Source organism: Strigops habroptila (genome assembly GCF_004027225.2).
Source record: "Strigops habroptila isolate Jane chromosome 13 unlocalized genomic scaffold, bStrHab1.2.pri S16, whole genome shotgun sequence".
Lineage (NCBI taxonomy): Eukaryota > Metazoa > Chordata > Aves > Psittaciformes > Psittacidae > Strigops > Strigops habroptila.
The window spans coordinates 659,629-675,398 of record NW_022651054.1 but is presented as its reverse complement, the minus strand read 5'-3'; the positions used below and the strand labels follow the sequence as shown (position 1 = coordinate 675,398).

The 15,770-nt window shown below is 42.9% G+C and overlaps 1 protein-coding gene across 9 annotated transcripts in view; it reads left to right on the top strand.

Moving 5' to 3' along the window:
- Positions 1-15,770, top strand: part of UBE2G1 (ubiquitin conjugating enzyme E2 G1) — a 37,924-nt gene that overhangs the window by 19,281 nt on the left and 2,873 nt on the right. For 7 of the 9 annotated variants that reach the window (XM_030474820.1, XM_030474819.1, XM_030474816.1 and 4 more), the window contains 4 exons: positions 6,327-6,429; positions 9,448-9,545; positions 10,624-10,802; positions 15,312-15,451. In XM_030474820.1, the coding sequence (XP_030330680.1) occupies positions 6,327-6,429; positions 9,448-9,545; positions 10,624-10,802; positions 15,312-15,416 (485 nt within the window). In that variant the 3' untranslated portion in view covers positions 15,417-15,451. Of the gene's footprint in view, positions 1-6,326; positions 6,430-9,447; positions 9,546-10,623; positions 10,803-12,692; positions 12,882-15,311; positions 15,452-15,770 lie in introns of those variants that run through there. The other 2 variants (XM_030474821.1, XM_030474822.1) reach the window with 2 other exon arrangements.

The following is a 15,770-nucleotide window of genomic DNA, read 5'->3' as shown; positions in this document are numbered from 1 at the left end:
TGTTTTATGGAAGCAGATTTGGACAGGATAGTAACTGGAACACCACCTCCAACTTGAGAGAGAAACAGGTCCAATGTGCTCTGCACTTAAGTTACTGGGTTTAGGCATTCACTTACTGGCAAGCAAACGGGGAGGGAGCGGGGAAGGACCTTCCTTCTGTGTATGGAAAGTGTGGGCTGTTGGAAAAGGACTGCTTTGAGTCTGTGTAAACAGAAGGCTTTTATGGCATGAAGAGTGCTGCAGAAAGCAAATGTCTCAAAATAGGTCATCCCCATTCTTGCTTGTCTTTCTGACTCTCGGGTAAAACGGTGCATGGGAACAGATCCTGGTCTAGGTAAACTGGGTTACCAGGTCAAATCAGTAGCTGGGTATCTGTGGTCTGTGAGAGAGAGCTGGCTTTGAGACCTTTATGTTGAAATCAGTGTCTAAAGGAGCATTGACAATGCCTATCGATGACCGCCGCTGTGAGCTTAAGGGACTGTAAGAAGCAAGACAGTACCAAAGACCTTGCAAGCTTCTGGTTAGGGTGTTAACAGTCAGTTTTCAACTAAATAGCTAACCTGAGCTTTCAGTCGTCTGTCTTCAGGTACGCCACAACTCACGTGAACGTGGAGCTACAGAACTTACACAATCAAGAAACTCTATTTTTAGTTCATGCCTAGAATAATGTGACACCTTACTAAGTTAAAGAATCCCAGCCTCTAGTCAAGTTTCTCTGGTAGCAACCACCTTAATCCACAGACCTCCAGCAGCAGTTTTAGGAGCTTCTGCCTCTCCCCTTTGGGCAAGTGCTGCAGTCCTCTTGTTTGCAGAGCTGAACTGTGGCCCTGGCTAGGGACTTGATTGGGAGTAAAACCAAAATTCAAACAAGAAACCCACAACCATGTCCTCCATCCTTCCAAAACCTGCTTCACCATGCAAATCCTTGGAAAGGGTGTGCAGGTGTAGCTGAGGAGATGGCAAACAAAGTGTGTTGATGCAGCAGTACACAAAGCTGTGTAGCACTGCACTGATGTAACTTCTGATAGCAACTTGCCAGGTAATGCTGACTATTCAACCCTCCCTAGAAATCCTCTGCAGTGAGAGGAGAATCACATCTGTAGAAGTCTGTAGTGCTGCCGTTATCAATGGGGTGAGCATGGAGCACTAGAATAAGTTGCCAGGCTACAGTGAAGAGTCTGATCTAAAGCTGCTACTGAACTGGTTGGTAGAATCTCTTCTTGAGGCAGGTTTGTCTTCACTGCTTCAGTCTCACTCCAAAATAATTAAGAGTGTCCTTCTGAGGCTAAAGCTGTTCTAATTGATACTGTATTTGTCACTGCCAAGGTGGCTGTCAGGATTGTGTGCATATCTTGTGCTCTGTTTTGCCTGAACTTTTTGGATGAGCTTGTGGAGCAAGCCAGAACATGATGGAAGTAGATAATACGGAGAGCTCTGGGAATACATCTGTACAGGGATATCATGTTACTTTATCATTATCTCAGCTCTAATCTAGAAGCAGAGACTTAGAGCTGGGTGTGCAGGCAGAAAGGGAAATCCTGGGAATCATTACTGACCTCAGTTAAGTAACATATCTATGTGGAAGTCACAGCTTGGGGCATGGAGGAGAAGAGTCTGGAATGAGGGATTCCAGTTTATGCAGTTGTTAAAAGCTCCTGGATAAGTGCTGAGACCCTCATAAGGCAACCATGAAAAAACCAAGCAAATGTAAAGCTCTGCTTCAGTCTGCTGCTTCTGGAAACTGTGTGTGAGCTGGCTAGCTGATTTCTCCAGAAGCCTTAGCTAGGGCTTGGGCTGTCTGGTTTTGTGCTGGACTCGTTCCACTGGCTGCACAAAACTCAACTACTGTGTCAACTTACTGAAGAGGCTGCTATTAAAAATAACGCAGAAGCTTATATTTTTGCAAGCTTTGTACTGTAATGTAGCTTAAAATACACTGAAGTGTTCCTTTGCAGTGGCTGGGTGGGTGAAACGTCAAGCTGAAAAGTTGAGATGCCGTACATAGCTGCTCCATGTGGCCATGGGGCTCTTTCTGCTTAGTCATTTTTGTTGACGCTGTTTTGCTTTTGGATTGGTGAAAGTCTCTTGGCTTACATAAAGGCAGTGAGTGTGGGAACATCAGTAGCTTGGTGTAAACTAAACACTGAAACTGGAAGCACAGTTTATGGTACTGCCTTGGCTCAAGTTTAAGGCAGCGGTAACTTAGTTCTGCTTTAGTGGGAGCTAAACTGCTGAAGGAGCGCTGTGTTGTGTTGGCAGCTCCTGTAGGAGGGTAGGTATTGGACATGAAAGGCTGTTTGGGACTTAAACAACTTTGCTAGATTATGGGCCTTTATTCTTCCTCACCTCCTAAATCAGGTAATGGTTCAGGACTGGGATTGAAGGAACTGAATGTCTAATTTATAAGCAGCCAGAGGATTCTGTTCCCAGTAAGTTGGTGCTTGGCAGCTGCCCAGGTTTGCACTGCTTTGGCTGTCAGCCTCTGCCTGAGCTGCGGAGGGCTCTACCTGAAACTGCTGCTAGACTGAAGGCGAGATTGTGGTGATTCTCTGGGAATAAAAATCTCTATTGCATTAAACTGCCAGAAACACAGAAAATAATTTGCAAATACTAAGGCTTAGAGTGTAATATACAATAGTAGCAAGTAAATTGCACTTAATTAGGCATGGGCAGGGTGGAAATGTGTTAATGTACTCACTTCCATTTAAAAAGTACAGCATATCTTTGCTAAAGAAGAAATCTCAAAGAAAATCAGGGTTGAAGAAGTAAGTGGAGGGATCCAGTTCTTTCTAGGTGTCTGACTTCTCTGCTTTTCCTAGGATTTGTAGGCTTTGTAGAGGATCTGCACCAAGAGCTTGTTGCACCTCTCCCTGCCTGGAGGAGGGAATTGAATCCTTTGCTTTATGAAGCATACCCATCATTTGTGTGTTTGCTTGGGAAATGTCCTGTTCAGGCTGTGAGTAGTTAACTGCTGTGGTTGGTGGGACGTGACAGGCACAGAGAACACTTGCCTGGTGTTCTTGAGCGCAGTGTCAGTGTGCCAGAGGCTCCCTTGGTGCTGGGCAGCAGACCTCAGGGGCTGAGCACAGTGCCACGGGGGCAGCCTTCTTCAGCTGGGATTTTAGTGTATGGATTTCACTGCTATGTGCATCTCAACTTGTGAAGAGATAGGTAAGAGAGAGGCGATGCTACTAGTTAACTTCTCTGATACGCAGCATTGGTTATAGCCAGGGGAAAAGCTCAAACTCAAACAAACCCTAGGCTTCAGTGTTTACAAGTTTTAATGAGTAGCAGCTTTTAGCCATCCATGGTAAAGCAGCCAAGGATGATGTTTTTCATGTCCCAGTGCAAAACTTCCCTGAGATTTCCTTTTTTGTTTGCCAGCTAGCCATTAGCTGATGTTAAGTTTAGCATAAATCATCTGGATGGAAAGCTCATTTTAACTTGGCTGTAGTAATTCTGCACGCCTCTAGTGAAGAAGGTGCCTGAGCTCACATCCCTTGTTTTACCTCAAGTGAAAGTATTTGTGCAAGCAGTAGCTATTTGAACTATGCTTCAGCATTGCTACTGTGGAAGGAAAGTGAGAACCTTCTACAAGGCAGAGACTGATGCCAGCCTCCTGTAAAAGTATTAACATCATAGATTGCTTTATAGGTAACAGCCACTAAGCAGATTTCCACAGCTGCTGTAAGGGAAGATTTTTGTCAATGGCTGTCCCTTTCATACAGTTTACAGATTGTCTGCATTACAAGAGTTGGCATCCAGCAATCTTATTCCTTCTCACAAGATCTCTTGCAGTGTAGTGCTGCAAGATCTTAGGTAGGAGTCAGAGTGTAAGAGCTGGCTTTCAGTGGGAACAAATACATAAGAAATGGTTCAAAGGACTTGAGATAAAAAAAGTTATTTGGAGGCTGAAACAGATGTAAAAGGAAATTGAAATAGCACGGATCGAGAAACAGAGAAGAAAATGGTGTATATTGGACTCAAAAATAGTGTGGTATATTTAGACAGGGAGAAGTATGCTGATTTTTTTTTTTGAGTCTTAACTTCTGATAGGCTTTTTACATTCTTATCACTGGGAAGTGATAACTGGGAAACAATAAGGAAGCTAAATGTGACCAGCTTCAGTTAGCACAGGACTCTGCATAAACCCTTTTCTCCCTGTAGAATACAGAAATGAGGGAACTTGTGTTTTGGAGGCTTAAATTCAAGTTTGAAAGTATTAAGGTGAGATACTCAAATCTAATATCCGCACTCTTCTGGTTGACTTCTGTAGTAATGCTGGATATTCTGTATTACAATGCTAATAAATAGCTAGAAGGATGTCTGAAGTGTCCTGAACAGAGAGAGCTTTTTTGCACAATTAATACAGTATTTTAATCCTGCATGAAAAAGGAGGTTGATTCAATTACTAATGTAGTGTAACTTTTCATATGTGGTGCTGGAGGAATGTCTGTAGTAGGGAGGTAGTAAGGGACTGGTGAGGTCCTTGCCCCATGTGAGACACTTGACTGGTCTCTCTGCTCCTTTCACCTGAAACTAAACAGAACTGTTACTCAAGCTCATGCAGCTGTTTCCACAATGTTTCATAGATGCCAGAGGGTGAAAACTGGTCTACTTAGTGAGGTGTGGCCATGCTGTAGTTCTTGGTTTTGAAGCTTGCATCTCGCTTAAAGAGCCTGCGATACTGCCTTTTGCCTCAGGCATTGTCTTGAGAAAGCATGATTTGGTTCAATACCAAAGGCTTTGTCCTGCAGCTTGGAGAGTGAATGGTTGACCTCATGTGTTGACTAAACTCCTGCTGAGGAGCTGTTAAGAAACCCCCTTCCAATACATTTCTTGGGATTTTAGCATTGAATCACTTTGTGGATGAATTTGGGTCTGAATTCTCAATGGCCACACAAAGTCGGCATTCCTGCCGTCTGCCTCTTCAGGACCTTGGTCCTTCATTTGAGCTGAGCACTTTATTTTGCCTGTGTGAACTTACTCTTCTATGTAGGGCTTGAGTTGATCCTTCTTGCAATTTTTTAACTGTGCTTAAAAGGATTAAGACCTTAACTGGCAAACAGTGACTGGGCAAATCAGTTTGGACTTAATGGTAGCCTTTCACCATAAAGGTATGAGGTTCTCACTCAGAATTCTTCTGCATGTGCCTGAGGGCATTATAAGGATCTCTGAATTTAAGTTTGTTGCAATGCCTAGAAATCAACATAGAATACAGCTATTGGGTTTGGGAAGAGGGAATATGGAGACTAACTGCACTGTGGAATATAATGAGGGCTGTACAATGTCAAACAGGATCTAAAATAAGTGCAGTAGAAATTGTAAAGCAAAATTGAAAAAACCCCTAATTTAATCAGATTACTGACCAGCTGAAGGAATCTCTTTTTCTCCCCTTCCCCTATCCTAAATAGCCAAGATCCATTAGGACTTCGTATATACTGTTGGGAATGCTGGATCAAGATTTTCAATTTGGCATCAATACAGCATCTACATTTTGACCCAAAAGCTGTCAGAATTTTAGACACTTGAATTTTAGGCAGAACTCATTTGAAGTGCTTATTTCTGACTCTTATGCTTTTTCCTGCATCAGGCTGAACACAGAAACTCTACAGTGGAGTCTACATCTAGGTCTGGCTTCTGCATAGCTATTCCCAGATAGGCCTTCTATCTGGCAGTAACTATATGAAGTAGCCTCTAAACTCAGAATCCTGTATTGCTCATCACTAGTGGATAAAGCTGTGAAATAAAATAATAAGCTGTTACACTGTTCAGGGTTTTTTATCTTCTGTGTTCTCTTCTAGTAGTTCAGAACGTAGTAAATCATTATCTCCAGAATGCACTGGTCTCAAACGCTTTCACATTTTCAAAAGGGGGAAGTAGGATGTTAAATAAAAAGATAGTGTGACTTTGTGTTTTCTGTTAACATTTTCTGGAGTTCAAGATAGGCTTCAGTTTAATCTGGCTCCTCAGGGTTCTTACAAAGCAGTATGGCTTTTTTGTTAGTAGGAAATCTGGTTTCTGACTTGCACCCCCACCTGTTGGTATCTAGGGGACCATGTCCCACAGCTCTGAGTCGCTTTGGCCCTTCTGCTCGTGATGTACTTGGACAGCTTTAGAGTCAGGCTGTGGGTCTCTGCTCTGGCAGCATGCTGTTGTGTGTGGCAGGGAGCTGAGGATACTCGCCCAGGCCATAAGTCCTTCAGTAGGTGCCAAATCACTGAAAATCATGGGGTTTTTTTGGTCAAGTTTAGAGGCATGATCAAAACCAGCAAATGCATATCATAGACACCTAAAGTCACTCTTAAATTCTTTTTCCTACACAGAGCTCAACAAAAATCCAGTGGAAGGCTTTTCAGCGGGCTTAATAGATGACAATGATCTTTCTCGATGGGAAGTCCTTATTATTGGTCCTCCAGATACACTATAGTAAGTACTGATACTTATACAGAAACTGAAGTGAACTTGGATTTACTAGTGCTAGTTTGGTCTAAGTGGGTAGTAGTTAACCTAAATCTTCCTACTGACATAAGTTAGGTAACGCTGTTCTGTTGCTAGTAAAATACCTGTAAGTAGCTGCATTTGCTGTATAGAAGTTCTAAACTGCTTTGCTCCTCTGGGAAAAGGTAACACTGATCCCTTTGTGCTTGTGTAGAAATGAGATAGAATAGGCTATACTTACAGGCTGCTTCTGATGTCTTACACATTGAAGTAAGGCAGGTATAATCCAGTAATTTCAGTTATTGCTGCGAGGCTCCAGTTTAGCTGATAGTACAATTCTAAACTATTCCAACTTCCTGCTGGTGATTGAAGGAAAATATTCAAGAGGGATGTAGTTGGGGGAACTGCATCAGACCATAGAATTAGCCTCAAGTCCTGTCAGTTTGAGATAGGAGATTTTCCTGTGTGGCCTAGAGCACTTCAGTGCTGATCAAATTTGAATTGTTAGCAAAGCTTGCCCAGTGGGCTTCAAAAAGCTTCTCTCCTTATCCTAAGAACTGGGTTCTTTAATTGACATTTGAATACGAAACCTTAAGTTTGCTGTGTTTTTACACTGCTGTACCTGAAGTGTACAGAAGTTCAGAGTACCTGAAGCACTCTGGCATATGCAGTGTCTTGGGTTTTTGTTTGGCTTAACCCTCCCCCCCCTGCCCCAAACAAAAAAATTAGCTAATTGAGAGAACAATTTCCTTCTCATAGAGATTACATATGATCCTCTACTCTAGCTCCTGGGAAAAGGCTCTATGCCCAGAAGAGGTCAGTCGAAAGTGTAGCTCCTGAAGATGAACTCTGTCCTCCTTCATTATGCTGTTCCAGTGGTAAATTACTGATACAGAAAGCCTAGTGGCATTTACTTGAGGTCAATTTTAGTTCCAACATGAAGTTGTTGTATACCTCTGTCTGCAGACTTCTGAAGTACTTAAACATAGTAATTGAATTGCTTTGCTTCTCATCAAGCTCACTCCATTATAACTCTCAAGTCTTGCCTGAGATGAATTCTTCAACTCCTGTTGACCTCTTTTGAACAGTCTTGTAGTGTCTCCATTATATTCTCATGGCCATTTTCTAAATACTGTCAGTAAAGAAATACTGCTTCTAATTGAACAACTTCTTACATGTTAAAAATTGTAATAGCAATTTTTTCCACTTAATAAGGTGCTGAACTTGTTTTGAGGCGTTTTAGATAAGAAGCTCTCTTCTGTTCCACTCCATAGTTGCTGCATTTCAAGGTAGTATTCTAACAGCATCCTCCTCCCTGCTCTGTTTTATGATGACAGAAGTACATCTAATAGGACATAAGTGAACACAATCAGGTGGTTCAGAGTTCTCAAACTTCAGTCTCATTCCTGGTCCCACTTGATTTATTCCAAGTTTACCTGAAAAGACTTTAGACTCTGCTGACAGAGACTCCTTGATCAGGAATAGAGCTTAAAATGGCACAAATGTCAATTAACAGCTGTACTTCATGAACTGGTTTCTAATGTGTATTCGATTGAAGAGCTGTATTTCTGTGTAGATGATGAGGGGCAACAGGGATGCCAGTGCAGCTCAGCAGCTGTAGGATCTGCTGCTTTGAAAAGGGAAAGAAGAACTATTTCATTTTGGAAGAAAACTTCACCGGTTTGGGGGTATCAGCAAATGTAATCTAACTCTCCTTTGTCTTGACTAGTATGAATATTAGAATAGTGAATGTTTCTGGAATTCTTACCCTTCCCAGGATTAAAGTTTCTGTGGAGACTGCCTGCCTTTTCTAAAACTTGTGGAAAATGAATGGTGTAGGTTTAGATCCCCTCAGCTGCTTTATTTTAAGAGCCAAGTCATTTAGATCTAATGATTTTTGGCTTTGGGTGGTTTGGGGTTTTTTTGAGATCCTTGCTAGAATTGCACTGATCTTTGGTTAGTGGTGGTAAAATGTGTTGTTTCCTCAGTAGCCTCTGGCCTTTGGGTACTGGCTCCTTTACAAACACAGAGGGGAAAAACTGCACTAAACAGCTTTGTCTTTCCTACACCAATTCTTTTGTCTGTGTGGTTACTGAGGAGTAGATGGTCTTATTGCACATCTGCCACCTTCTTTGGAGGTTATGTTCTAGTTTTTGTCATTTCAGCCTTTGCAATTTCAAATTGTTACAGCCTTCAATGATGGTAACAGGGCAAATGTTACAGTACTTCCATTAGCCAAGTGTTCCATTTGCAAAGCTTTCCATGGAATGTTAGCCCTTCCCATTTTTCAAAAGGGACTATTCTGGGTATTGAAATGTAGCTATTCAAAATACACCAAACTGCTGCCTTAGTTAACTCTGGGCCTGTAACTCCACATAAAAACTGGATGTCTCCTGTTAAGTGTTGTTTTCCAGTTTAGTGGGTAACTCATGCAGAGCACCTCACTGTCATGTCTGAGTCCCTTTAGCTTAGTGTTGACAAGGTAGCACTGAAGTCTTTACAAAGCAATGCTGTAGACACAACTGTAAAGCTTTCTGTCACTTGTCACTGAGGCTCAGTGCTGCAGACTGACATCAAGGAATTAGGACGGAGGTGTGTAAAGGAGGAAAATAAACAGGTATCTGCTGGGCTATACTGGAGAAGGGGAGTTACTGGCAATATTTTTTTTGCTGTTAGTGCATATACTGTACATTGTAATTCCAGATGGTGAATTCCTTGGCAGTTTTTAATTTTCTTTTTGGTGATTTTTTATTTTTCTTTTTCCCCTCTGGAACATCATCCCAGTTCTAAAAAAGATAGAGTGTTGGGGAACTGGCAGTATCTTGTGAAAGTTTCTTCTCAATCTAGAAACTCTCTGCATTGCATATGGCACTGTTGGTACTGTTAATTACCAACATGATGTTAAGCTGTGTGAGGGGTAAACTTGGAGCTTTTGATACATCGCTAAGTTCCAGTCTTCAGCTTAAGCTTACAAGAAACTCTACTAAGATATTTTGGATTCCCCAGTGAAGGTGGTGTTTTCAAGGCTCATCTTACTTTTCCAAAAGCCTATCCACTGAGGCCGCCAAAAATGAAATTCATCACGGAAATCTGGCATCCGAAGGGTAAGAAATGACAAAGTTTCAATTCCTTTTTTGCAATTAAGAACTAAAATGTGATGAAGACAAATGGATACGTTTCTGTTCATGTTAGAAATATGAAACTGCATTTACTTTGCCATCATCATCGTCACTTCATAAAGAAGTAATAACCATGACAGAGTTTTTAATAGTGCTGCTCCAAGAGGCTGCTCCTCAAGTATTTTCAGAAGCTCCTTTCAGTAGCTTCTTGCATTCTTGGTAACTGTTCAGGGTTGGTGTGTTTTTTCCTAAGTGCAAAATCCTGGTCTGAGGAGAAGTTTGCCTTCTATAGCTGCCTCTTTTGTTACACCTGCGAATACTTCAGCTTAGTGTGACTAACTTGGCAGATCAGTAGAGAATGCCCAAGGTTGTCCTCCTCCGGTGAAGCATGAAAGGAAATGACAGGATCTTTTAGTCCTTCCAGAGAAGATTCTTCCTAATGCTTCATTCACTTACGGGCTGCTGGACATAGATGGGGAAGGTAAAATAAAATGGAAGAAGTTTTTTACTGGGGAAGAAGAATATCCTTCACTTCCTAAAGTCATTATTGAAGCTGTTTGTGTTGAAAGCTGGGAGGAGTCCAGCATAGTGCTCCCATCATAAGGGACAGAAGGAATATTTTGATGTGCTAGTTTCAGTTCTGGAAATACCAGAATACTTGTAGGCAGTTTCTAATTCCAGCAGCTTAAACCATGTTCCAATACACTGCAGTAATGTGCAGCTGATGCTGTTGCTGTGGGAAGAAAAGTCCCTCTCTAGTTTGCTGAACTTAACAGAAAAAGCTTTAGTGGAAGCCTGTCTAAATAGTCTTGAAAGTCACAGCATGATGTTAGAATTAAGTTGTTCTTCCCCATGTGCCCTCTGTGCCAGGCACAGTCCAGGTGTAATAACAGACTTCCACCAAACCCTGTTTGTTACAGATTGAGTTCTGTAATAGTTAATGACTTTCCTTCACTAACATGTTTGCAGACAAGCTGGAGTGAAGATGAACAGTTCCATAACTGTCCTGAAGAAATGCCAGCGTGGTGTTCATCACTGAAATATGCCTTGTTCTGTTTTGTAGTTGACAAGAATGGCGATGTCTGCATTTCAGTTCTTCATGAGCCTGGAGAAGACAAATATGGCTATGAAAAACCTGAGGAACGCTGGCTTCCCATTCACACAGTGGAAACTCTAATGATTGGTGTTATTTCTATGCTGGCAGATCCCAATGGTGATTCTCCTGCTAATGTTGATGCAGCGGTAAGATTATCCTTGATCTGCCAATTGTTTTCAGTGTAGAAATCTAAACTTGCAATGGAGTTTTACTTCTAGCTTGACAAACAATACAGTAACTTCTGGAAGAACCTCTTATCACATGTGAAGGCTACCTTTTTGTTGGGAAAAGCAGTCATGTTGTGAAAGACAATTACTAGTTAGACCTGGGAAATCTCTTGGAGATTGCAAAGGAACGATGTTGTCAGATTTCATAGGCAGTAGTTTCTCTCCTATGCAGTAACACATTTATTTATAGTAAATAACTTGTGCACAGAGATGCTTAATGGATAAAGTTCAGCTCCTTCACCCTTAAATTCAAGGGAGCTAGCTATAAAACCTTGGGGATATATATTACATATAGCTGTTACAACTGCCAATAAGTTTAGCTGTAGAAGTCAACATGTTCTGGAACCTTTTTTGTTTCTTAATGTTATTAGTATAATGCACCAAAAATCATGTTTTGGAAATGGTATAGCCTGTTAACAGATGATTGATTTGAATGGAAAGAGCAAATGTGGTGGGGTCCCTCAGCGTAATTGCTATCACTTTTTGCATCAACCTCTCTACAGCAGTCTTCCTGGGTTAAAGCAGCAGGATTGACTGTATCTGTGTGTGATAGGAGAATGTACTCGAAAAGGCTCCCCAGGCATCTGGCTTTCTGCTCTGGAGGAAGTGTTGTCCCAGACTAGAAGGGTTGGCTGAGGAGGAGGAGGCATTTATAGTGGTTTATAGTGGAAGACCAGGGTGAATGTGCAGTAAGGATTCTATTGTCAGATGCAGTATAGTGCTTCTGGAGCATGGCCTGTTCCGGAGCGGTATATACACACAGCTATCTGTGCTCTGGAATTGCTGCATTTATACCAGAATAGCAGTTAGACTAGTAAATATGTGTGGTGGGGAGGGAAAAAATTCTTGGTTCTTGGGAGGAAGTAGAGGAACAGGCTTCAGGCCCCATTCATCTGTGATACACCAACATGCTTTCCTTGGAACTACTCTTGAATTGCACTTCAGCAGCAAGTAATTCATGCTGTCCTCTCACAAAAGAGAGGAGTGAGGAAAAGGGAAATGGTAATCATAAGATACAGAGTGTTCTAGAGGAATGTTAACCTGCTCTGCCAAGCTAGCTGTATATCTCAAAGTGGGTGGGAGTTTAGTTTCCTAAAGCCTTTGATCCACTATGCTGTTAGTATTTCCAAAGGTGGTGGAGCTCTACTGAAAAATCATCATGGGAGAGTAGTCTTACGTGGAACAAACTTAGTGTGAAGAAACCCAGGAACAAACACAAAAAGTTGCAGTGAAGAAGTCCCTCATCTGACATTCTTCTGAGAGTTGGATCTCCCCTTCTTGTGTCATGTTACTGGTGGAAACAAATACTCAAGGACACATGGACTTTTTCTGCTGGCAAACACGAGAGCGCTGGAATGAGCAAGTTATTAATGAAATGCTAAAAGTACAATTAGAATTCCTCAGTTTACAAGCTCATGTATGTTGAATGTAACTGACTTAAGGCTGGAGAAAGCTTATGCTTTTAGCTATGCCTGTCACCTTCCTAGTATCACAAGCTGGCTTTTTTTTTTATCTTGTGCCCCATTCTGTCTGCTGCTTCAAGAGTGAGGTGTTTTGCCTGAGATATTAGTTGGAAAACTCTGCATTTGTGTACCTAAACCTTAGGGTAAAGGTTTGCTTTTAAACACAGTATTTTCCAGCCCAGCTTGAAACAACAAAAGCTTAAATCCAAATCAGACAGTGAAGACAGTCTGAGGCATCATTTTGGATACTAGGAACTATTTTTCTGACTGTGGTGTTAGATGTTCCAAGCAACTTTGGAACTCAATGTGCTGCTTGAGCAGCTTAGCATCTCCTGCTGGATTGGAGGTTGCCTCCTCTATATTAACCAGAACATACGCAACAGGGTAATGAAGAATTCTGAGCTGCTATCAAGATGTCTCCTGCTTGGTTTACTGAGCACAAGCTTACTGCAGCAACAGTATTTGGCAGTTGCTAAAAGATACTTTGTCTGCTTTCATTAATGTCTGGTTTTAGGTGAGTCTAGAGATTAAGGCGTTACAGGTAGTTCACTGTAGGAGGAGGGCATATACCTGCTTCCTGGAAAAATGAACTGTACATCTTGGAGTACTGTCCCTTGGAGTGGGAGAAAAATGACGGATAGGAGCCTGAATAAATAAATACTGAGAAGCAAATAGAACAGTTCATGATCTAAAATGAGAGTTTTTGGAGAGATTGCTGTCAAATCGGAGACTTTGCTGTTCAATTCTGAACACTTGCTTCATAGAACTACAAATATAAAACATGGGAACAAAACCCAAGAATCTGAAGCTAGGAAGGCACAAATTCAATGCTTTTATTGGCCTTAAGCCATGTTGTGTAAGCTGCCCCATGTCCCAATCCAAGGAACAAAATGCTTGCTGTATGAATTGCTGAAAAAGAACAAATGTAATCAGTGGCCTTATTTGTGCTTTCACTGGGAAGATAAGGCATGCTGGGCTTTCCAACGTGCTGACTGGCTACGTGAGCTTGAGGGTGTGAATGTCAGCATGTGTCAGTTATCCCAATTCTCTCACTCAAATGTGCTACAACCTTCTCCCCGAGTAGGGGGTGAAAAGCTGTTGCATGCTAGGTTGCTTCAGGTAAAACAGTGGGGACTCCTTTGCTCACCCCTGCAGTAAGAATATATTGTTTATATCCAAAACTAAGAACTGTAGAACTTACTGAATAAAATAAGGGGTTCTTCATGTTTTCTCACCGCTTCTTGCCTAACTGCAAGGCAGTATCCAACACGTCAGCCTTAGTCACATTGTGTGATGCTCCCGTGCTTTCGTCTGAGCTTGTCATGAGGCTGGCCCAAAAACCTGAAAACTGGCTGCACTTTTCCCTGTGGGTTTTCATGACCCCGTAATGTGCACGTCTCTGGGTTCAGACTTACCTCTTTGCCTGTCTTCCTGTTCATTTCTATCTTTGTTCTTCATCTGAGCAGTTCTGAAATCAGATACCTGTCACAGAGAGCATCCCCAGAGGTGTGCTGAGAATTCCATTCAGGTTTTTCCCATGGAGCCGGTATCTCGCAGCCATATCTAGGAGGCGTTTCCTTTCTAAGGACACTGCTGTGCCTCTTCTGAATACTGTGGCTTCTGTATTTCTACCCTGGAGTGTCTGGCTAGATTGAGAGGGAGCTGAAACTGTCTTAATCTCAGTGTAACTCCTGGCTCCACAGTAGCCATGTACCTTCTTTCATCACTGCCATTAAAGTCACTTTATCTAACCCAGAACAATAGCTTGTGGTCTACAGGCTGAGTTTGCCGCTACTTGCGGACTGAAGTAAATAGATCTCAGGCTAGACATTGTGAAATGTCTAGGCTGAAAAATTTGAAATTTTGAAAATTTGTCCCTAAATTGGAAAGACATCAATTTGATAGATGGACCACTCGGTGGATAAAAAACTGGCTCGATGGCCGCACGCAAAGAGTTGTGGTAAATGGCTCGATGTCCAGTTGGAAACCTGTAACGAGTGGTGTCCCTCAGGGATCGGTGTTGGGACCGGTCCTGTTCAACATCTTTGTCGGCGACATGGACAGCGGGATTGATGCACCCTCAGCAAGTTTGCCGACAACACCAAGCTGTGTGGTTGGGTTGATAGGCTGGAGGGAAGGGATGCCATCCAGAGGGACCTTGACACGCTTGTGAGGTCAAGTCAAGTGTAAGGTCCTACACCTGGGTCGGGGCAATCCCAGGCACTGCTACAGGTTGGGCGGAGAAGAGATTCAGAGCAGCCCTGCAGAGAAGGACTTGGGGGTGTTGGTTGACGAAAAGCTTAACATGAGCCGGCTTCAGTGTGCGCCTGCAGCCCAGAAAGCCAACCCTATCCTGGGCTGCATCAAAAGAAGCGTGACCAGCAGGTCAAAGGAGGTGATCCTGCCCCTCTACTCTGCTCTCCTGAGACCTCACTTGGAGTACTGCATACAGTTCTGGTGTCCTCAACATAAAAAGGACATGGAGCTGTTGGAGCGAGTCCAGAGGAGGGCCACGAGAATGATAAGAGGGCTGGAGCACCTCCCGTATGTAGACAGGCTGAGAGAGTTGGGGCTCTTCAGCCTGGAGAAGAGAAGGCTGTGTAGAGACCTCATAGCAGCCTTCCAGTATCTGAAGGGGGTTTGTAAGGATGCTGGGCAGGGACTCTTCCTTAGGGGCTGTAGTGGTAGGACAAGGGGTAATGGGTTCAAACTTAAACAGGGGAAGTTTAGATTAGATATAAGGAAGAAGTTCTTTACAGTGAGGGTGGTGAAGCACTGGAATGGGTTGCCCAGGGAGGTTGTGGATGCTCCATCCGTGGCGGTGTTCAAGGCCAGGTTGGACGGAGCCTTGGACCACGTGGTTTAGGGCAAGGTGTCCCTGCCCATGGCAGGGGGGTTGGAACTAGATGATCTTAAGGTCCTTTCGAACCCTTACAATTCTATGATTCTCTGATTCTATGATAAGCTTCCAAAACACATCCAGGAATACTTGCCTGAGAAGAAAAGAAGAAAACAGAGCCGGTGGAAGAGAAAAAAACAAAACGTCAAACCGTGCCAGCACCCAAAGTGAAAACTGAAAGAGAAAAGGAGACACAGAAGAGCCAGGTACTTGGAATTCCTGCAGGAAAAGAGCATGTTCTCCTTCAGGGATACTGAGATTGCACTGTGCCTTTAGCAGCCAAGGCATCATAGCAGCATTGCTGCAGCAAAGCTGAGCGGGTTGCCGCTGCCTTTCCTGAGCAAGAGGGATGACAGTAGTAGTGAAACCCTGGTGATCCTCAGGCATGACCCCAAGGGTGTGCTGAGGTTGTTCTGGATTTTCCGGTCCCACTAGTGTCCCTGCCAGAAGTGAGCTGGGGGTCTGCGTGCTGGGAATCGGTACCCTCGGGGTGTGGGGCTGTTGTATGAGAGTCTCTTCCTGTGC